The sequence below is a fragment of the Ceratotherium simum genome, chromosome 4 (genome assembly GCF_057802395.1).
Source record: "Ceratotherium simum simum isolate JZ-2026a chromosome 4, ASM5780239v1, whole genome shotgun sequence".
NCBI classification, from domain to species: domain Eukaryota; kingdom Metazoa; phylum Chordata; class Mammalia; order Perissodactyla; family Rhinocerotidae; genus Ceratotherium; species Ceratotherium simum.
Genome location: NC_141903.1, coordinates 42,390,598 through 42,411,369, shown reverse-complemented (window position 1 = coordinate 42,411,369; position 20,772 = coordinate 42,390,598). Strand labels below are relative to the sequence as shown.

The 20,772-nt window shown below is 48.3% G+C and overlaps 1 protein-coding gene across 2 annotated transcripts; it reads left to right on the top strand.

Moving 5' to 3' along the window:
* The first annotated feature begins 9,631 nt into the window (after nt 1-9,631).
* On the top strand, nt 9,632-11,724 carry IL13 (interleukin 13). 2 transcript variants are annotated; one of them, XM_004420213.3, is made up of 4 exons: nt 9,632-9,760; nt 10,833-10,886; nt 11,160-11,264; nt 11,617-11,724. In XM_004420213.3, the coding sequence occupies exons 1-4, from the start codon at nt 9,632-9,634 to the stop codon at nt 11,722-11,724; spliced, it is 396 nt and encodes a 131-aa protein (XP_004420270.1). The 2 variants fall into 2 exon arrangements, with proteins under 2 accessions (XP_004420270.1, XP_087286430.1); XM_087430304.1 differs by lacking the exon at nt 9,632-9,760 and having other exon boundaries at nt 10,647-10,886.
* Nucleotides 11,725-20,772: the final 9,048 nt, after the last annotated feature.

The window sequence follows — 20,772 nt, the reverse complement described above, 5'->3', positions numbered from 1 at the left end:
CAGAGAAGAGAAAATTTTTAAATGGAAAATAAGAGAAACAAGATAAAATTAGAAGACCAGTCCAGGAGGTATATAATCAAAAAATGGTAGTTCTGATAAGAGAGATGAGAGAGAATGGAGAGAAAAAAGTCATAAAATAATTCAAGAAAATGTCCCAAGCTCTCCAAGTGTGGATACAGAAATATCTTCTTATAAAGATAACTGAGAAAAAGCAAGGTGGAAAATGTGTATAGGATGCTACTTCATATGTAGGAACAAGAGAAAAATAAGATCATATATTCATATGCTTATATTTACATAAACTCAGATAGGATACATCAAAAACTAATAAAAATAGTTATTTGTGATGGAGGTTGAGGCACTCCGCTGATTTTTTTCATATATATAAATTTGATTTTTGAGCCATGTGAATGAAATACCTATTCAAAATTAGAAGTAAAAATAAAATTATTCTGTGGGAACCAGCATTGAGGTAGAGAATCTTGAACTATAACTGATGAATTGCTGGAGGCTTAGCATGGACAGGTCAGAGAGGTTAAAAACTCCAGAGGTATCCAGTCATTGGAAGGCCCCTACACTTTGTTAGTTTTGCCTCTGGGAGCTCACCAGCTCCTCACAGTGAATAATATCAGAGAAAAATCCCCTCATGCCTCGGGCAGGGGGAAAGGAAATGAAACATTTTGAAATATGCCAGAGCATTCTGTTCTTAACAAGGCCTGCCCTCAGGAGAAACTATTTAACCAGAGCCTAACTTGCTGGGGTTTTATTAGAACCTAAGAGGCCTGGGAAAAGAGAAATACCAAGTTCCAGCTGGCTATAGCCTTCTAAGCCTCCAAGTGGAGGAAGGGAAATACCCAACTCGAGCTCCCTCTAGTCTTCCAAACTGAAAAGGGATACACTCAACTCCAGCCCACTCTAGCCATCCTGTCCTACCAAAGGGCGAGGGGCACTGAGAAGCACGTGTGAAGTTCATAGTCCAGAGGTACAAGCTAACTAAAAGACTAAGACCTACTCCTAGGACTATAGAACACTTCCCCTCCCCGCACACCTTACCACCATATTACTAAAGGCCTATTTACAGCAGTTCCTTTTACCTAGTACATCATGTCTGGCTATCAAGAAAAAATTACAAGATATAGTAAAAGGCAAAAAACACAGTTGGAAGAGAGAGAGCAAGCCTGAGAACCAGACTCATATATGGCAGGGATGTTGGGATTATCAGACCAGGAACTTAAAACAACTATGATTAAGATGCTGAGGGCTCTGAAGGATAAAGTAGACAGCATGCAAGAACAGATGGCAATGTAAGCAGAGAGATGGAAATCCTAAGAACCAAAAAGAAATGCTGGAGAGCCGGCCCCATGGCTTAGCGGTTAAGTGCCTGCGCTCCGCTACTGGCGGCCCGGGTTAGGATCCCGGGCGCGTACCAATGCACTGCTTCTCTGGCCATGCTGAGGCCGCGTCCCACATACAGCAACTAGAAGGATGTGCAACTATGACATACAACTATCTACTGGGGCTTTGGGGGAAAAAAAAGGGGAGGAGGATTGGCAATAGATGTTAGCTCAGAGCCGGTCTTCCTCAGCAAAAAGAGGAGGATTAGCATGGATGATAGCTCAGGGCTGATCTTCCTCACAAAAAAAAAAAAAAGAAAGAAATGCTGGAGATCAAAAACACTGTCAGAAATGAAGAATGCCTTTAATGGGCTTATTGGTAGACTGGATACAGCTGAGGAAAGAATCTCTGAGCTTAAGGATATCTCAATAGAAACCACCAAAACTGAAAAGCAAAGAGAAAAAAAGGCTGAAAAGAAAAAAAAAGAACAAAATTATCCAAGAACTGTGGGACAACCACCAAAGGTGTAACACAAGCATAAGCAGAATTCCAGAAGGAGAATAAAGAGAAAAAGGAACAGAAGAAATATTTGAAACAATAATTATTGAAAATATCCCCAAATTAATGTCAGACAACAAACCACAGATCCAGGAAGTTCAGAGAACACCAAGCAGGATAAATGCCTCCTGCCCAATACACCTAGGCATATCATATTCAAACTACAGAAAATCAAAGATAAAGAAAAACTCCTAAAAGAACCCAGAGGAAAAAGAAATGCCTTACCTACAGAAGAGCAAAGATAAGAATTACACCTATTTCTCAGAAACTAGGAAAGCAAGAAGAGAGTAGAGTAAAATATTTTAAATGTTGAGAGAGAGAAAAAAAAAAAAACCTAAAATTCTGTACCCTGTGAAATTATCCTTCAAAACTGAAGGAGAAATACTTTCTCAGACAAACAAAAATTGAGGGAATCCATTGCCAGTAGACCTACCTTGCAAGAAATGTTAAAAGAAACTCTTTAGAGAGAAGGAAAATGATAAAACTCAGATCTACATAAAGAGAGGAAGAGCATCAGAGAAGGAATAAGTGAAGGTAAAATAAAAACATTTTTCTTATTCTTAATTGATCTAACACAATAATTTATTCAAAATAATAATAGCAACAATGTATTTGATTATATATGCTTTATATATATACACACACACACACAGACATAGCATACATGCTTATGTATAAGTGAAATGAATGACAACAATGAAACAAGGGATGGAAGGGAGGAATTAGGATTATTTTGTTATTATAAGCTACTTGCACTACCCATGAAGTGGTATAGTGTTATTTGAAAGTGAACTTGGATCAGTTGTAGATGTATATTGCCAACTCTAGGGCAACCACTAAAAAAAGTAAAAAAGAAGTATAAAATACTAATAAAGGAGAGAAAACTGAATCTCATAAAATGCTTAGTTAGAACCACAAAAGGCAGAAAAAGAGAGGAAGACAAAAATAGGAACAAAGAACAAGGGCAACAAATAGAAAACAGTAACAATTATGGTAGATTTTAATTCAACTATATCAATAATCACTTTGAACATCAATGGCCTAAATACATCCATTATTTACAGATTGTCAGTGTGGGTCAAGAAATGAGACCCAACTGTAAACCCAAAGACATATATGGAATAAAAGTAAATGGATGGAGAAAGATCATGTACCATGGTAACACTAATCAAAAGAAAGCAGAGTAGCTATATTAATAGTAATATATTAATTTCAGATAGAGCATACTTCAGACCAAGGAAAGTTATCAGGGATAAAAAGGGGCATTATGTAATGATAAAGGAGCCAATTTTGCAAAGATTTATGTCCAAAGACAATAACAATCCTTAATGTGCATGCTTCTAACAACAGAGTGTCAAAATGTGTGAGGTAGAAACTGATAGAACTGCAAACAGAAATAGATGAATCCAGTATTATAGTTGGAGACTTCAACACCCCTCTATCAGAAATGGATAGATCCAGTAGGCAGAAAATCAGTAAGGACATAGTTGAATTCAACAGCACCATCAGTCAACTGGATATAATCAACATCTATAGACTATTTCATCCAACAACAACAGAATGCACATTCTTCTCAAGCTCACGCAGAAAGTTCACCAAGATAGACCACCATTTGGGCCATAAAATACACCTTAACAAATTTGGAAGAATAGAAATCATACGATGTCTGCTCTCAGACCACAATGGAATTAAACTAGAAACCAATAAAAGAAAGATAGCTGGAAAATCCCAAAATATGTGAACATTAAACAAAACACTTCTAAATAACATATGGGGCAAAGAAGAAACCTCAAGAGAAATTAAACAATATTTTGAACTAAATGAAAATGAAAACACAACTTATCAAAATTTGTGGGATGTGCTGAAGCAGTGCTTAGATTGAAATTTATAGCATTGAATGCATATATTAGAAAAGAAGAAACATCTAAAATCAATCATCTAAGCATCTACCTTAGGAAACTAGAAAAAGAAGAGCAAATTAAATCCAAAGTAAGCAGAAGAAAAGAAATAAGAATTAAAGCAGAAATCAATAAAATTAAAAACAGGAAAGCAATAGAGAAAATCCATGAAACTAACAGATGATTCTTTGAAAAGATCAATAAAATCCATAAGCCTCTAACCAGGCTAACTAAGAAAAAAAGAGGGAGGAAGTAAATTACTAATAACATAAATGAAAGAAGGACATCACTACAGATCCCATGGACATTAAAAGGATAATAAAGAAATACTATGAACAACTCTATGCCCACATCTTTGATAAGCTGGATGAAATGGACCAACTCCTTGAAAGACACGATCTGCCAAAACTCACACAAGAAGAAAAGACTATCTGAATAGGCCTATATCTATTAAAGAAATTGAATAATCATTACTAACCTTCCAAAACAGAAAGCACCAGGCCCAGATGGGTTCACTGGTGAATTCTACCAAACATTTATGGAAAAAATTATACCAATTCTTTACCATCTCTTACAGAAGATAGAAGTAGAGAGAATACTTTTTAACTTATTCTATGAGGCCAGCATTTCCCTAATACCAAAAGACAAAGACATTACAAGAAAACTACAGATCAGTATCTCACAGGAACATACATGTAAAAATCCTCAACAAAATATTAGCAAATTAAATCCAACAATGTATAAAAAGAATTATACACCATGACCAAGTAGGATTTATCCCAGATTTGCAAGGCAGGTTCAACATTCAAAAAGTCAAGCCTGTGATTACATCAACAGGCTAAAGAAGAAAAATCATATGATTATATTGATACAGAAAAAGCATTTGACAAAATCCATCACCCATTCATGATAAAAACTCTCAATAAACTAAGAATAGAGGGGAGCTTCCTCAACTTGATAAAGAATATCTACAAAAAACCTATAGCTAACATAATACTTCTTGGTGAGAAACTGAAGCTTTCCCACAAAGATCAAGAACAAGGCAAGGATATCCCCTCACCACTGCTTTTCAACATTGTATTGGAAGTCTAAGCTAATGCAATAAAACAAGAAAAGAAAAGGCATACAGATTAGTAAGGAAGAAATAAACTGTCTTTGTTCACAGATGACAACAATCTAAGTAAAAAATCCAAAAGAATCAATAAAAAACTCCTGGAACTAACAAGCAATTATAGCAGGGTTACAGGATACAATATTAATACACAAAAGTTGATCTCTTTCCTATATACCAGCAATGAACAAGTGGAATTTGAAATTAAAAACACAACACTTTACATTAGCACCCCCAAAATGAAATACTTAGGTATAAACCTAACAAAATATGTACAAGATCCACATGAGGAAAACTACAAAACTCCGATGATAGAAATCAAAGAACTAAATAAATAGAGAGATAGTCCATGTTCATACATAGGAAGACTCAAAATTCTCAAGATGTCAGTTCTTCCCAACTTGATCTATAGATTTAATGCAATCCCAATAAAATTCCCAGCAAGTTACTTTGCGGATATCAACAAACTGATTCTAAAGTTTATATGGAGAGGCAAAAGACTCAGAATAGCCAACACAATATTGAAGAACAAAGTTGGAGAACTAACACCATCTGACATCAAGACTTATTATAAAGCTACATCAAGACAGTGTGGTATTGGCAAAAGAACAGACAAATAGATCAATGGAACAGAACAGAGAGCCCAGAAATAGACCCACATAAATATAGTCAATTGATCTTTGACAGAGGTGCAAAGGCAATACAATGGAGCAAAAATAATCTTTTCAACAAATGGTGCTGGAACAACTGGACATCCACAAGCAAAAAAATAAATCTAGACACAGACCTTATACCCTTCACAAAAAGTAATTCAAAATGGATCACAGACCTAAATGTAAAACACAAAACTAGAAAACTCCTAGAAGATAATATAGGAGAAAATGCAGATGACTTTGGGTTGGCAATGATGTTTACATGCAACACCAGGGGTACAATCCATGAAAGAAATAATTGATAAGCTGGACTTCATTAAAATTAAATGTGTTCCCCCAAGAAAGAGGAAGACCTGGGATGCAAGGAATAGGAGAGTCACAAAAGACAGAGGCAAAGGGAATTCCCAGGGCAGTGGTGACAGGAGACCACAGGGTGACAGCTGTGTAGAAGGGTCAGAGGGCAGTTGTCCACGTAAGAGTAGGTCAGCAGGCTCCAGGGAAGACTTTCTTAGGAAGATGAAATTGTGAGAATAACTCATTTACCCAAATTTCTTGAGAGGAGACATATAAGTGGCTGAGAATTTAGGGTTAAATCACTGAGAGGAACATAGAAAACCAAGCAAATGGAAAAACAACACAATTTATTAATTTCAGAGGAAAAAAGTTTTGAGGGAAAATAAAAATAATCATAGTTAACCATGTTTCAGCTGTGAATATATTAGTATAATTATATAAACGGCATGCAAGGCTTTTGACTGACCCAAATTATGATCTATGTACATTGATAGGATGAGAAAAAAGGGAAGATGCAAGTGGAAGAAGATGGCAAGGAGAAAAGAGAAGCAAATATTCATTGTGGACCACAGATAACGCCTGGACCTGAGAATCAAGAAACTGAGAGACAGGGAGGAGGTAAATACCAAAAGAAACAGTTAAAACTGGTTCCTCTGGAGAAGAGGCTAAGGGGTTGTGGGGAGGGCTGTTTGTCAACAACCCAAGGCTCTGAGATTTTTCGTACTTGCATGCTAACAAGTTAGCTTGCCCCAGTTTCATGGAGGCTGGCAGAAGATACAAGACTCTTGGATCAGAGACAAAGAACAGTCTATTAAGCACAACAGTAATATTACAGTATTTTTTTATTTCAAAATTTTGTTTCCTGAATCCCAATTCTCATAGAATGACGCCTGTACACACAGTGGGATGCATTACAGGAGAGGAAGCCTGAGCTTAGGGAACCTGAATTTTTAATAATAGACAGTAAGACTGCCTGCCTTTTGCTTCAGAGGAAGATGCTATCTCTTCCAAGGCTATGTGCTATATAAACATCCTTTAAAAGATAGTAGGGAACAAAGCAGGGCAATCAATGCCTCACAAGACGTGCAGAAATGCAAGAGACGCATAAAGAACTGATTCCCCAAACTGCCGTTTTTTATAATCAACCTCCTTGAATTATTTGATGTTTAAAAATTACATGCACGTATAACTTTCATAAGAATAAAAATCTAATAAGTTAGATATTTTAAATTATTAAACCAACTCGCCTAACACTTACTCCTACTGACTGGGCATCTTTTCTTTCCAACGGAGACCCAAAGTTGGAGAAAATTGGAAGAGGAAGTGTTTTGAACCGTGCCGCAGGGAGGACTCGTTCAGAGGAGGATGGGCAGTCCCAACCTCAGCGATCCCATGCGTGGCGAGAGCAAGGCGGTGAGGCCGCGCACCCCGCCCTTCCCTGGCCTTGGCCGCGCAGCCGGGGCAGGCTCCTCCACGGCCCTGAGTGCCCGGTTCTGCCCCTGTAACCCGGACCGGGTGGCCTACGCAGCGGGTTGTAGGATAATTACAAGCCACGTGTGTCAAGTGCCCGGAGCAGCCCTTTTGTAGTTTCTGTTGATTACATTATCTGGGGTGTGAACGGAGCCCCGCTGCAAATCAAAAAACAGCAACACAGACCAGCTGAAGTAGCCAGCGGGGGCTCGTCCCGGGGATGAGCGCCAAGGCGGGTCTCCTGAGCCACGGCCGGACGGCGCAGCCCCGACGCCCTCCGAGGCAGGGCAGCGAAGAGGCGGGCAGCTCGGCCGCGTCCCCCGGAGGATGCGCGCGACGGGACATGCACGCCACCCCTTGCCGGTGCGCACAGCTGCTCGGGGCGCTGGAGGGCCCGCGTGTCCAGCCCGGCCCCTGCCCTGCCTGGCCCTCGCACCCACTACTTCCACTTTTGCCACTCCCTTGTCCGGCCTTAGCACTGCGCGGACCGGGGCGGGGGTGGGCGCCTCGCGGCTTCGCTGAGACGCCGGTCTGCGCCCTTACCCCTCCTTCGGACACAAGCCACCTCCCGAGGCCGCGGAGGCAGGCCTGGCTGCGCAGATCCCGTTTATCGGCCCCATCTCCCATTACATAAGGCGGCGCCCCTATCTCCCCGGGGCATCGCCACGACCGCGGGCCCAGCGCGCCTTCTCCCACGCGCGGGGGCGCGGCTCCCCACCGCTCCCGCATCGGTTTTGCTGGTCCTGTGGGGTAGGGGGCGTTGACTCATCCGGACGCAGGGATCCGGGACTTGCCCTACGGTTGTTCCCCGCTCCTTCCCTCCTCAGAGACCCCAGGAGAGATGTCATTGGCCCTATTTTACAGACGAGGAAACTGAGGCCCACAGAGGGGTCACACAGCCAGATGGCAGCACTTCAGGCACTGGGCGGCCACGAGGGGCAGGGGCTGGCTTCCGGCTGTCAAGGCCTGCAATTGGGCTGGGAAGCTTGAGGTCTGGACAGAAGATAGGGTGGGAATCATGTGTGGGAGGAGAAGGTGGGCAAGGCTGAGTGACTTTCGAGCAGGAGTGGCAGCTCCAGCATCCCTTGGAAGACCCTTGTGAGGAGACTGAGCCCCACTAGAGGGAGGGCAGTGGTTGCCTGAGCAGGCAGAAGGGGCCTGGAGGGGCAGGCGCTGGCTTAGGGGAGGAAGTGGGTGAGGGGGAGAGCTTGACATCAGCACCCAATAGGCAAATGCTGTGGCCTCTGTTGCAGGGGTTTCTGGAGGACTTCTAGAGAAATGAGGGAAGAGCAGGAAAATATCTACATGCCAGTGTTCTTGCAGGAGGTAGGCGGCTCACAGGGGACCCAGGAGTGGAGGCAGGCCCAGGAGCTGCGCTCCACAGCCTTCATTCTGCAGAAGGGAAACTTGAGGCCCCCAGAGGGCAGGGGTTGGTCCCATAGAGACTGGTGGACAAAGGTGGTCATCCGAGGTCTCAGGGGCACTGGAAACAGTTACACTCTCCAACCTGGGCTTAAGGCTGGGTCCACCTCCTGCTGGCCTGGCACATTAAAGGCTTCCCAGCAAGATGGGGCCACACTGAAGGCTTGGGTGAGGCGCCTAGTGTCCAGGGTACCTGTGCTCAGAGTTATCATCAAAGCAACTTTAAAAAGGAAAGGTCCCAGGGGGTTCCCTGAATCTGACTGGATCTTTCAGTGGAGACCTGGGAATCTAAACTTTTATGGTCCTTCCCACGGTGGGGCCAACAGGGAATCAAGAAAGAAGTGACCTGACCCTCACTCTTCTCCTTTTACCCTGTTTGAATTGTGGATCCAAAGCAAGTGTTACTCTGGTAATATAGGAGACCAGTTCATTGAAAAAACAGAACCTCCAAATTCCCACATCTGATAAGACTCTAGTCTGGTGAACCAAACGGTCTGAGGACAGGAGCTGGGCAGGCCACTCAGGTGGTCACCAAGCTAAACTGCTGGAGCTCCGGCTGGCAGGGCTGGCACCAGGCCCCCCTCAGGGCCTTCTTGCTTACCCCTGGAGTAAGCCCATCCAGATCTTGGGAACTGCCCCGGACCCCTCCCAATATTGTCCACAAGAAATCAAACTCTTTCCTTTATGCGACACTGGATTTTCCACAAAGTAAAATCAAGATGAGTAAAGATGTGGTTTCTAGATAGTGCCTGACAAAGCGGAGACCAGAGTGTGAAGCGTCACCACTTGGGCCTATAAAAGCTGCCTCAAGAGGCCAAGGTCACAAGCCGCTCAGCTTAGGCCAGCCTACGTGTCTGCTCCCGGCTCCTCCTGTGTTGATTCTGAGCTCCATGGCGCTCTGGTTGACCGTGGTCATTGCTCTCACCTGCCTTGGCGGCCTTGCCTCCCCGGGACCCGTGCCTCCCTCCAAAGGCCTCACAGAGCTCATTAATGAGCTGGTCAACATTACCCAGAACCAGGTGAGTGCCCACTGGCCAGGGTCCCAGCTCTGAGGGTGCTGGGTGGGTGATTCTCAGGAAGGGTACTGGTGGTCATGGCCTGGGCCATGAAGGCTGGGCCTGGTCCTAAGATGCCTGTGGGGCAGGAAGAAGCCCTGTGGACCAGGGGACAGGCCCAGCCATGGGGGAGAGAGGAGCCAGGCTAGGGGGTGCAGCAATATGGATGGACCTATGAAGGGATTTGGCAGAGCCCCCACAGACCACCTGCTCCCCTGGCCTGGCCCTGCCTGCCACTGCCAGCTCCTACTCAGCCCTTCCTGAACAGAAGAAAGCAGAGAAGGGCCAAAACCCTCCTAGAACCATTTGGCATTTGCCAACTGTATTTGAACGCAATAATGGGGCTATTCTTCACAGCATCTAAGTTAAGCCCATTCTTAGGGAAGGGTTCATTAGGGTTCTCCTCAGCAGTGACAGCTCACACTGTCTGAGCACGGATTATGTGCCAGGCCTGGTGCTGGGTGCTTTATACCTCTTTTCTTCGCTGCCAACCACCTCAATAAGGAGGTACAATGACCCCATTTTACTGACTAAGCTTCAGTGAGGTTAACTGACAAAAGCCAGATGCAAACCAGGCCTGGCCAACACCCGAGTGCCCTTGCTCTGAACTGCGGTATCCTCCAATTCAGAAGGCAGAGTGTTTATACACTAGACCCCACTGCTCCCCATCTGACTGGCCTGGCCACTCCCTCCCTCACGCTACCGTGCCTGGCCCTCCCCGGCAGGCCCCTTCTTGACCGGCCTGGTGTCGTCTGTCCTCCTGCCCTGGCTATGGCGAGCTTTGCACAAGGCTTATCCCTTACTGGTTGTGTCACTCAATTTTTCTCTCTCAGCTCCAAGATCCTATACAATGGGACTCCCTTACTGTGCAGAGCAGGAAATGAAACTGAGGAACATTGAGGGGGCCCAGGCCTCCCTCTGTGCTTCACCAGGGATGCTTGTGGGGCCTGATCCCCATGGAGACGTGGCCTGGGCTGGCCAGGGCAGGCCTGGGGCCCCTGCCAGCACTCAGCTCACTGTCTTTTTGCTCCCTCAGGCCTCCCTCTGCAATGGCAGCATGGTGTGGAGTGTCAACCTAACAGCTGAGACGGTAAGGACCCTTGGGTGCTGGGAGGGAGGTAGCTGAGGCTGTAGGCCTTGGGCTTGTCTTCCCTGAACCTCACTCACATGGCTGGGGGGTTCCAAGCAAGCTTCAAGAGCCACCCTCTCTCCCCTCATAATCTGGGCCCCTCCCACCACCCAGACCCACCTCCACCAGGCCTCTCAGTCCCCCTTCTCCTGTGAACTCACTGAAGGTACCGCCCGAGCCATATACCTGGGGGCGCCCAGCAGGGCCTGACACCAGGTGTTCTCCTCCCCTCAGTACTGTGCAGCCCTGGAATCCCTGAACGACATCTCCAACTGCAGCGCCATCGTAAGGACCCGGAGGATGCTGACTGCACTCTGCCGTCACAAGCCCTCAGCCGGGGTAAGGCCCCCTGCCCTGCACCCCCCACCCTGTACCCACTCCCGCCAGTTCTGGGTCCACCCTGGGAGCTCCAGGGGAACCTGGCTGAGCATCTGAGGCATGCGTCCACCCAGAGGTGGGTCCACTGTGGCAGCAGGGTCATGACCTTTGGGATTTCTGGACCTGGGCTTGAGGGCTCCTGACTCCTACCTGAGCTTCAGTTTCCACATCTGTAAAATGTGGGTAATAACAGTACCCACCTCATGGGGGCTTTTATGAGGATTAAACAAGCCAGTCCCTGGAAAACCCCTGGTGGACGCTGGTCGTCCTTGCTCTGGCGTCCCACTAACGCACTGGCCTCTTTGTCCTGCAGCAGGTTTCCCGTGAGCGCATCCGAGACACCAAAATTGAAGTGATCGAGTTGGCAAAAGACCTGCTCAACAATGTGAGGAAAACTTATCGCCACGGAGAGTTCAACTGAAGCATGAAAAGCTAGCAGCATCATTTGCAGAGGCAGACCCTGACCATTTAAGTTGCAGATCCATTTTTCTTTCAGATGTCAGAAATTTCTTGGGGAGATGGGAAGGAGGGTTAGGGAGGGGGGTAAGATTTCCTCAGCTTAGACCTCAGCCTGTGCTGCCTGCTTTCTGCCTAGCTGACCCCAGCTGCCCCTTGCCTTGGTGCCCGGGGATCAGCCTGCTGGGCCTCCTCCATCCGGGGCTCCGAGCTTGTTGGACAAGGGTGGAAACATTGCCCCACGTGACCTCCCCCTCGTCAGAGCAAACTGTAGCATTACAGTGGGCGCCACCCTTGCCAGACACTTGGTGGGAGAGAGACCTGCTTTATACAGGGGCAACTGAGGCAGAAAGCAGTTCAGACACATTTCTTCTTGGCCTTATTTATTATTATGTGTTATTTAAATAAGTGTGTTTGTCTGTACTGGGGATAAGGAGGGACTGATGGTGCCAGAACTTGGAGCCCAGGGTGTGGAAACTTGGGGCTCCAGCACTAAAGCAGCGGGCGTTAGGAGTCCCTGGGAATAAGTACTGTGTGCAAAATTCTGCTACCTCACTGGGGTCCTGGGCCAGGGCAGGGGACAGGAGAGATGGCTGAAGTAGCCGCTCTTGTCTACCAGCCAGCAGTCGGCCCTCAGCCAAGGAGTAATTTATTGTTTTTCCTTGTATTTAAAGTTAAGTATTAAAATATATTATCAAAGAGTTAATATATAAAAAAGCAGCCTAGAACACTGCATATGGTGTGTGTGGATTGGGGGAAGGGGTCGTTGAATAAGCTGTTTCATTGACTTTGTCAAACTGGAAGCCAGAAATAAAGATGCTGACAAGAGACCTGATGGTGTTTGCCTTTTATTTTGGCCTTTGGGGACGCTGGCCTATGTTCTTAAGACTCTGAGGAGCTCTTTGGGAAGCAGGCCAGTTGGAGGAGGGGGCCTAGGATGGAATCGAGGGGGAGTGAGGGACAAGACCTGGGCTAAAAGTAAGCAAGCCTCTGGGGGAGGTGGGACCTGGCCTGGAAGAAGCCCCCCCACCTACTGCCCATTGGGAGGGGAGGAAGCCTGGGCCATGTGTCAGGGTTCAAGGAGGGCGTCTGGAGCCAACAGAGACCTCAGAAGTGATCTCAGGATCACAGCTCTCGATGAGTGTCCAGCCTGTGTCTAACACCACCTACACACCCTCCAGTGCCTCCCTCATAACCTCTCTGCGGCTCAGAGAGGAGAAGATGGCTTGCCCAAGGTCATACAGCGGATAAGGAGCAAAGTTAGGATTTGAACTCAAAACTCATTCCAACTCCAAAGCCCAAACGCTTACACTCTGCCTCCCTCTGTCCAAATGTCATCTGGCCTGAACCCATGACCTTTATAATATTGTCATCAATCTGTTTGGGAACCTCTCCTGATAGGGAGCTCACAACCTACCTTCTAGGGACAGCCCGTTCAATTTCTGGACACCTCTCATCATTATAGAGTACACATACAACATATCAATTGACTTGTGGCCCTTGGACTGTGGAGCGACTAGAGCGGACAGCCAAGGTCGCAGGGCCCTGGTCAGACCATTCCTCTGAGCAGGTCTTTTTACTTTTCCTTCAGCCCAAGTCAGCACCTGGAGCGCAAAAAGCAACAGGCCTCAGCCAACCACAGCTAATGGTCATGCCCGTCAGCAGTGGTTTCCACTGTGAATCTTTGGGAGATGCCCAGAGCAGAGGGCTGCCCCAGAAGGACAGGATGCCTTTGCAGTAGGTGGTGGTGTCATCAGAAAACAGTCTCAAACACTAAGTCCCACGCAGGTGCCCTCCATGGGGAGCCCAGAGCCCTGTGGGAACATCTTACAGCAATGCCCAGAAGTCTGTGGAGGCAGCCACCCAGGAGCAGCGAGAGCTCATGCTGTGCATGATTCAGGCAACAGCGGCCATGGCAGGATTTGTTCAAGGGGCGAAGGACCGCAGCAGACTGCTCCAGAAACCACACTCAAATAGAGTGGACACCTTGCTTGCACCCAGGCAGAGGCAAGTGAAGAAGCCCCAACCAACAGTGCAGGATGCTGGGGATGCTCAGCCCGGAGAGGGAAGACATAGGGAGGGGGCGCAGGAGCTGAGTGTCACATGGGCTGTCCAGAGCAGGGAGTGAACTGTCTCCGTGGTCCCAAGGGGTCTCAGAACCTGTTAAGTCCCACTATATTTGCCTAGGACTGCCTACGGCCTGCACTGCACCAGCCTTCTGGGTTAGCAATGACCAAGATACCACATGCACTCAAGGTTTAGCACCAGAAAGAAGTTGTTGAACAATGGAGGGTCTGGAGAAGGGTGCTCTACCCTGGGAGGGCAGGAGGTTCAAAAGTCGGGAGTAGGGGTAGGAGGCAAGATCTCCGCTATCCTTCTCTCTCCAGAGATTCAAAGATTTTAAGGCCAGAAGGATATTTATGGAAGATTGATTTTTTTTTTAATACAAAACTTAGTGATCCATCTGCTGGTAGCATCACCTTTGACTCATGTCCTCTATGCCTAACCAGGGCATTGGCCTGTCTGTCCACAAGAAAGATGGAAAGTCTTCCAGTGAAATTCCATGTGAATCTCCTGAGAACAAACACTGGAATTGAGGCTGGTGTGGGGAGGGTCCCTCAGGATTTCCCAAGGATGTATTCGAAGCCATACAGTCAGAAAGGCCCTGCAGCTGGGTGCACAGTGCTGACAGGTCCACCTGGGCCCTACCACTAGGGGTCCGCAGAGGGCCACATCCTTGGCCACCCACAGCTCCCTGCCTGTGCCTCCAAGACTGTCCCCCAGACAGAGGACCTGTGGTCACTGGTGGTGTGCAGTGAGCCGGAGCGGGCTCGGGGCCTTCCAGGGATGAGGACACCTCACAGAGCCACAGAACCAAGCCACTGCTGGTGGCAACAAGGAGGTGGGCCCAGCTAGGAAAGAGAAAGAAAGAAAAAGAAAGAGAAAAAAAAGGTATGCGTCAGCTCTTGTGGCTGGAGCATCACCACCTGGGGACTGACCCCTGGGGTATTTGTGGGAGTTTTCTCTAACCCTGTGGTCTCACTTCTCTCATGCACAGGCAACCCTGAGCAGGGCCCAGAGAGATGGGGGGTTGGGAAGAGATAAGAGTGCTTAGTGAGTGGGAGGGAGATGCTGGTCATGGGGCCCAGGGCGGGGAGCCTCTTGGCACCCCGGGAAGCCCAGGCCTGGGAGGTTTCACTGGAAGAGGGGCTGGGGCTCAAGTGAGAAGTGAGAGACACACGCGAGTTTCCGGTGAACTCGGCACCAAACACCTCTGTTTGCTGCTCAGATGAGGTGTCAGAAAACACTCCAAGTGACTTGGGGGTTTCTCTGAGGCTGGCCTTCTGAACTGTTCAGGACCCAGGAGGATGGGGGCCTGCCTCTTGTTTCCTTATGACCGAGCACCTGGAAGGCTTGGATTTATCAAGTCCATCAGTTATCACTCTTTCATTATGATCAACAGGGAAGGAAGTGTCTTCTGCTTATTATCTTAATTTAGCTGGTCAGTTTGAACAGACTCAAAAACTGTTCCTCCCTTCGGCTGACTCCCTTCTAAGAAGGCCTGGCTGAGTCCTGGCTGACCGTGTTCCAGATGGGGCGGCCTGGCCTGGGACATGCTGGCCAGTTACCTAGCCTTCCTCGAGGTCCAGGCCCGTGTCAGAACCGATGGCTGTATCCATGGTCACCCCTCCCCCACACACTGCCCACTCCTACTCTGAAAAATAAAAGTCAGAAAGCCTCATTATCTTCATTCATTTCTCGGCTCCACCCAAAAGCAGCAGAGCAAAGCGTTTGCAACGAACTTTCCCAGATCAACTGATTTCTCGGCAGCAAGGGAGGGCCCCATGACGAAGCCATTTGAAATCCCAGAAGCGATTTTCTACTTACGACCTCACTTTCTGTTGCGCTCTCTCCCTTCCCCTCCACAATGCCTTCTCTTGTGGAAAGTGATTCTCTCACAGCGTCGTTCAGAAACGCCCCCAGCCCATGCACTGCCTGGGCACATGCTGCTGTGTGGTCACCTGTGACGCAGATGCCAAAATTAAATATAGCAACTCTTGTCGGCCCCACTCTCTGCATCACTTGGACAAGCCTGCGGCCCAGCAGCACTTCCTGAAACCCATGGGGGCGGGAAGGCCTGAGCTAGCTGTGGTGTCCCCTATAGACCAGCACCCGATGGCCTGCTGACCACACTAGCCAGTCCGTGCCCCCTGCTGAGCCCGGCGATAACCTCCTTAGAAATGCAATTTCTCATTTATTCTCTCTTCTTTCTTCTAATCTCTGTTTTCCCACGTTTTCTATAATGAGCATACGTTCATTTCCCATAGGGGGACAAAGACAAATTTAATTTCAAAAAACAAAAAAGAACATGAAATTGATGTCTGGTCCATGAGGAAGCTGATCAAAACTAGGGCAGGGGAGGGGTCAGCAGGTGTCTGTGGATGGACTAGCACCAGGATGCCTCACTCAGTTCCAACTCCTCCCTGGGAGCCAGCTGTCTCAGGGGAGGAGGTGAGCATTTGCAGGGGTCTGGGAGGCAGGAGGTCCAGCATCCCTCCTCCCATGTCAGATCCTGCATTGACAGAGAGGAAGGCGCTCCTTTCTTGGGGGTCTTCACCCAGCCCTGGCCTGCCAGGCTGGGGCAAAAAATAAATATATATTTAACTTTTCTATTCATCTAAGTTTTTTAAATCTTTTATTACCGGAAATTTCAAACAGATACAAAAGTAACTCCCAGTTATCCGTCGCCCAACTTCAATAACTAGCAACTCACGGCCAATTTAGTTTCGAGTCTCTGCCCCACCTGCGCTCACCAAGGTGGGTGAGATGGGAAAGGGTGGGCCGCCAGTCCAGCTTTGAGGCTGAAGTGACATCACTGCCCTGGGGACAGATGGAAAGGTCCTGTAGACTCCTCAGCTGGCTTCCCTCTTTCTCAGAAGGGCTTTCCACCTGCTTCTCAAAGAAAAGAGAAACCAGCAGCTACTTCACCATCCACTCAACAAAGCCAGAGTCTACCACCCTGCCTACCTTTGCTCCCTCCTCCCCTCAGTCCCCTTGTCTCCTTGGAGGGGTTCTCCCTGCATCTGTGCTCAGGATCCCATTCCTCTGCCTTCTCCAGAGGCTCGGGGCAAGGACTTCAGGGTCCAAACAGCCCTGGCTTCAAGTCCCCTGTATCCTTGACTTCCCTTGTTCCTACTTAGGCCAAGTCTCAGCTGTCCCCTCCATGAAATGGAGCTCCATTCATTCATTCATTCAACAAGTATCTATTGAGGCCTCTGCTAGGTGCCAGGCACTGTTCTAGGCGCTGGGGATTCACGGTGGACAAAACAAGGTTACTTCTAGTGGGGACACAGAATCCACAAAGAAGAGAACATAGAGCCTGCAGGCGGCAGTGAGCCACGGAGGGCCACGAAGCAGTCAGGGGGCTGCAAGGAGAGGTAGGGGTCACCATATTGAGAGGGGAGGTCAGAGAAGTCCTCCTGGTGAGATAAGATAGCATGGAGATCTGGATGAAGTGAGGGAAGGAGAAAGCTGGCTACGTAAGGGAGGAAAACCTCCAGGGAGAGGGGGACACCAAGCGCCAAAGTCTTGAGCCAGAGAGAACTGAAACACTCCTCCCAGCGTTCCTGTGGCCGCAGCAGAGCTGGGCTGAGCAGCAGGAGGCGAAGGCAGGTGTGGGATGGAGCAACACCATCTGGCTCATGTTTAACAGAAGCACTCTGGCTGCGGTGTGAAGAACAGCACGTGGGACAAGGGCGGGAGCAGGATGACTAGTTAGGAGGCTCCTGTGGAAACCCAGGTGGGAAATGACGGTGGATGTGGCAGTGAGGGGTGAGACGTGGTCAGATTCTGGGGATACGTGTGTTATCTCTTGATACGAAACTTATACTTTCATATCATTTACATAAACATATTATATATAATATATAAAAAGTATAAATATATGTATATTATATAATATATAAATATTAAATATATATTTAACTTTTCTATTCATCTAAGTTTTTTCAACCTTTTATTATGGGAAATTTCAAAGACATACTAAAGTAACTCCCAGTTATCCATGGCCCAACTTCAACAATTAGCATCTCATGGCCAATTTAGTTTCAAGTCTCTGCCCTGCCTGCCCCCTGGCCCCCAATTCAAACCACCATACTATTCAATTCTGGATACAGTTTGCAGGCAGAGGCTTTGGTGTCGGATTGGACGTGGGACACGGGAGGTTTTTGGGGTGGTGTGAGCACACTCGAGGATGGAGCTGCCATTCACTGAGCTGGAGAAGCCTGTGCTCAAGTGTGTCCCGTCCAAAAGACAACTACTGATCATGTGTAATCGCACTCCCCCCTGCAAGTCAGCACCCCAACACAGCCTGCCTTCTCAAACGCGTCTACACCACTGTTTCCATTTCATGGGTCCCACTCCTGTCGGGCATCTGCCCTGACTGCACTCCAGCGATGTTATCGACCGTCTCCTATTACTAAATCCTTATCTCGCCTGACCCTGAGGAACAACTGATGCTGCTGACCACTCGCTTCTCCTCCGAGACTCTCTCAGGCCTGCGTTCCCTCTCCTTCCTTCCTCCTTCCAGTGTCGCTGGAGAGCCATCGGCACTTCTTGTTCACTCTCTTCCCTCACCCTCGGGGCAGTATCCGTCTCCCCCTTGGCTTTGTCACCCTCTGTGTCTACAACCCAGACCTCCTCTGTGCTCAGAGCTGCAGACCCAGCAGCAGGAGCCTCCATTCACGGTGCCCGCACCCTATCTCCTTCCTTCCTAAATTGCCATCTCCATGAACAGCATTTCCCTAAGCCAGAAACCTGGAGTCCTCTGTGCCTTCTCACTCTTTCCCCCATATTCAGCCAATTCCATGTGCTATTAATGATGATGATGACAATGATGATAGCTGGCATTTATTGAGGGCTTCCTCCATGCCAGGCACCACACTAAACAGTTTATATCTAGTACCTCATATATTCTTCCCACACCCCTATTATTGGCCCAGTTTGACAGAGAAGCCTGCACAGGACAACTCTTTCAAGGTCACCCAGGGAGTAAGTGGCAGAGCTGGGAATCAGAAATACCGGGTCCCGTTGACTCCTGGACACATGGCCGTCACTTCGACACTCTGCTGTTGCCAAGTAACTCTCAGACCCACAGCTCTCCTTCTCACTGGCCCCTCCTATCCACGCCAGCTCCCTCTCTCACAGGACGACCCAGTGGTCTGTCTCCCCTCCCAGGACCACTGGCCTTCTTCAGTTCCTCCAGGGCCTAGGGAGCACCTGCCTTCGGCCTTCCACATGCTGTCCACCTGCTCTTCACACCCGCCCACCCTCCCAGTCCCCTGCTCCCAGCTGACACCTACTTGTTCCAATCTCTGCTCAACGTCACTCCCTTGGAGGAGTCTTACCTTTTTTCATGAATAAGCCTGTGAGGAGTTGGAAAGGGCTCTTCTGTGTGTTGTCTGGCACAGCTGCCAGAAGAGGAGGGAAGACGAGATTCGCAGAGCTCAGGGTGGGGCAAGAATCCTCAGTCAGGGGCCATGGGAAACTGGGCTGCTCTGCTCAACCTCCACGCCTTTCCCCTAGAATGCTTACAACTACAGCTCTCAGACCCCCTTGAGGTTAGTGTCTGGGTGTGAACTGGGCCCCAGTGAGCTGTGGAAGGTGGAGGAGGCAGAGGCCATCTCCCTGTTCCCTTGGGCTGGGCGTGGGGAGATGAGGTTTTCTCCTGGAGCAGTTCTGTGGGTGAGTGGAGGTAGCAGCTCTGGGATCCCCAGACTGCAGCCTCAGGGGTGCGTTCTCGAACTCCAGAGCTACGGTGGCAGCCTCAAAGGTAGTGGTTCCTTTCTTTAGAGTTTTGGGCCCAGCCTGGAACCTGCTCCTCCACCCTCCCAATATTTTATAAGCACCTACTTTCCTTCTGCCTAAGGTGCCCGCCCTCAGCACTATCTGTTTCCTGTCTCAAATCCAGACACATAAGTATAAGGACTGCAGCGTAGCAACTAACGGTGACCCCCCAAAACAAGGAGAGGGCCTCAGAGACTGAAAAGGAGACCCATCCAGGAGGAACACGTGTGGGGAAATGTCCACCAGCAAAACCTCCAGCAGCCCTGTCCAGACTCAGGTTTGTCTAATAGAGTAAGGACCACAGTCATCTGACCAACCAAAGATATGATTAATAACAGTAATAGTAATAGTAATAGTTCTTACAGAGCATTCTCTATGTGCCAGGCACTATTCTGACTACTTTAAAAACATTAACTCATTCATTCCTCAGAACAACCTCATGAGGCAGGTATAACTATCTCCCTTACTTGACAAAGGGGGCTGAGCAGCGTGCCTAAGGTCGCACAGCAAGAAAGCAGAGCAGCCAGGACTGACGGGCTGTCTGGGCCCACTGTGTGCTATGGTGGTGCCCAGTAACAGCCACCCTTTACAGAGTGACGTGTGCCAAGCACTTTCCATGGAATCTCTCACACACTCCTCACAGGAATTCCCTGAGGAAGAGCTACACTATTCCCATTTCACAGGTGAGGAAACTGAGACCCAGAGAGTTCATGATCTGCCCATGATCACAGAGTTGACAAGTGGCTTGTTTGCTGGAATCCAAAACCTAGTGCTCATAACTGCTACGTTCCAGCGCCTGAAAGGGAAGCTCTGCGGCCACCAGGGGCCAGTGCCTGGTTCTCAGCTCTCACGCAGGGTAAAGGGTCTACGACTGACAGAGCTAGAACCCAGCAGAGTCTCCAACTTCCCTCTGAGCTTCGGTGCCTGCCCCACCTGCCTCGCACTGTCGCTGCCCACGACTCCTGCGGGCTGGGAGAGGCTCCTTCTCCGGTGGTGACTGTCTGCGTCCCTCATGTGCAGGCCCCCGTCTGCCCAGCCTCTGCCCAGCCAGCCACATGCACAGCTGCTGTGGTACTGCACTGCAGGGAAGACGGCCCATTTTCTCCTTCTTCCCTTAGAGAGGACCTTCTGGTCACTCCCTGCTGTTTTGAAAAGTTAATCCTTTTTT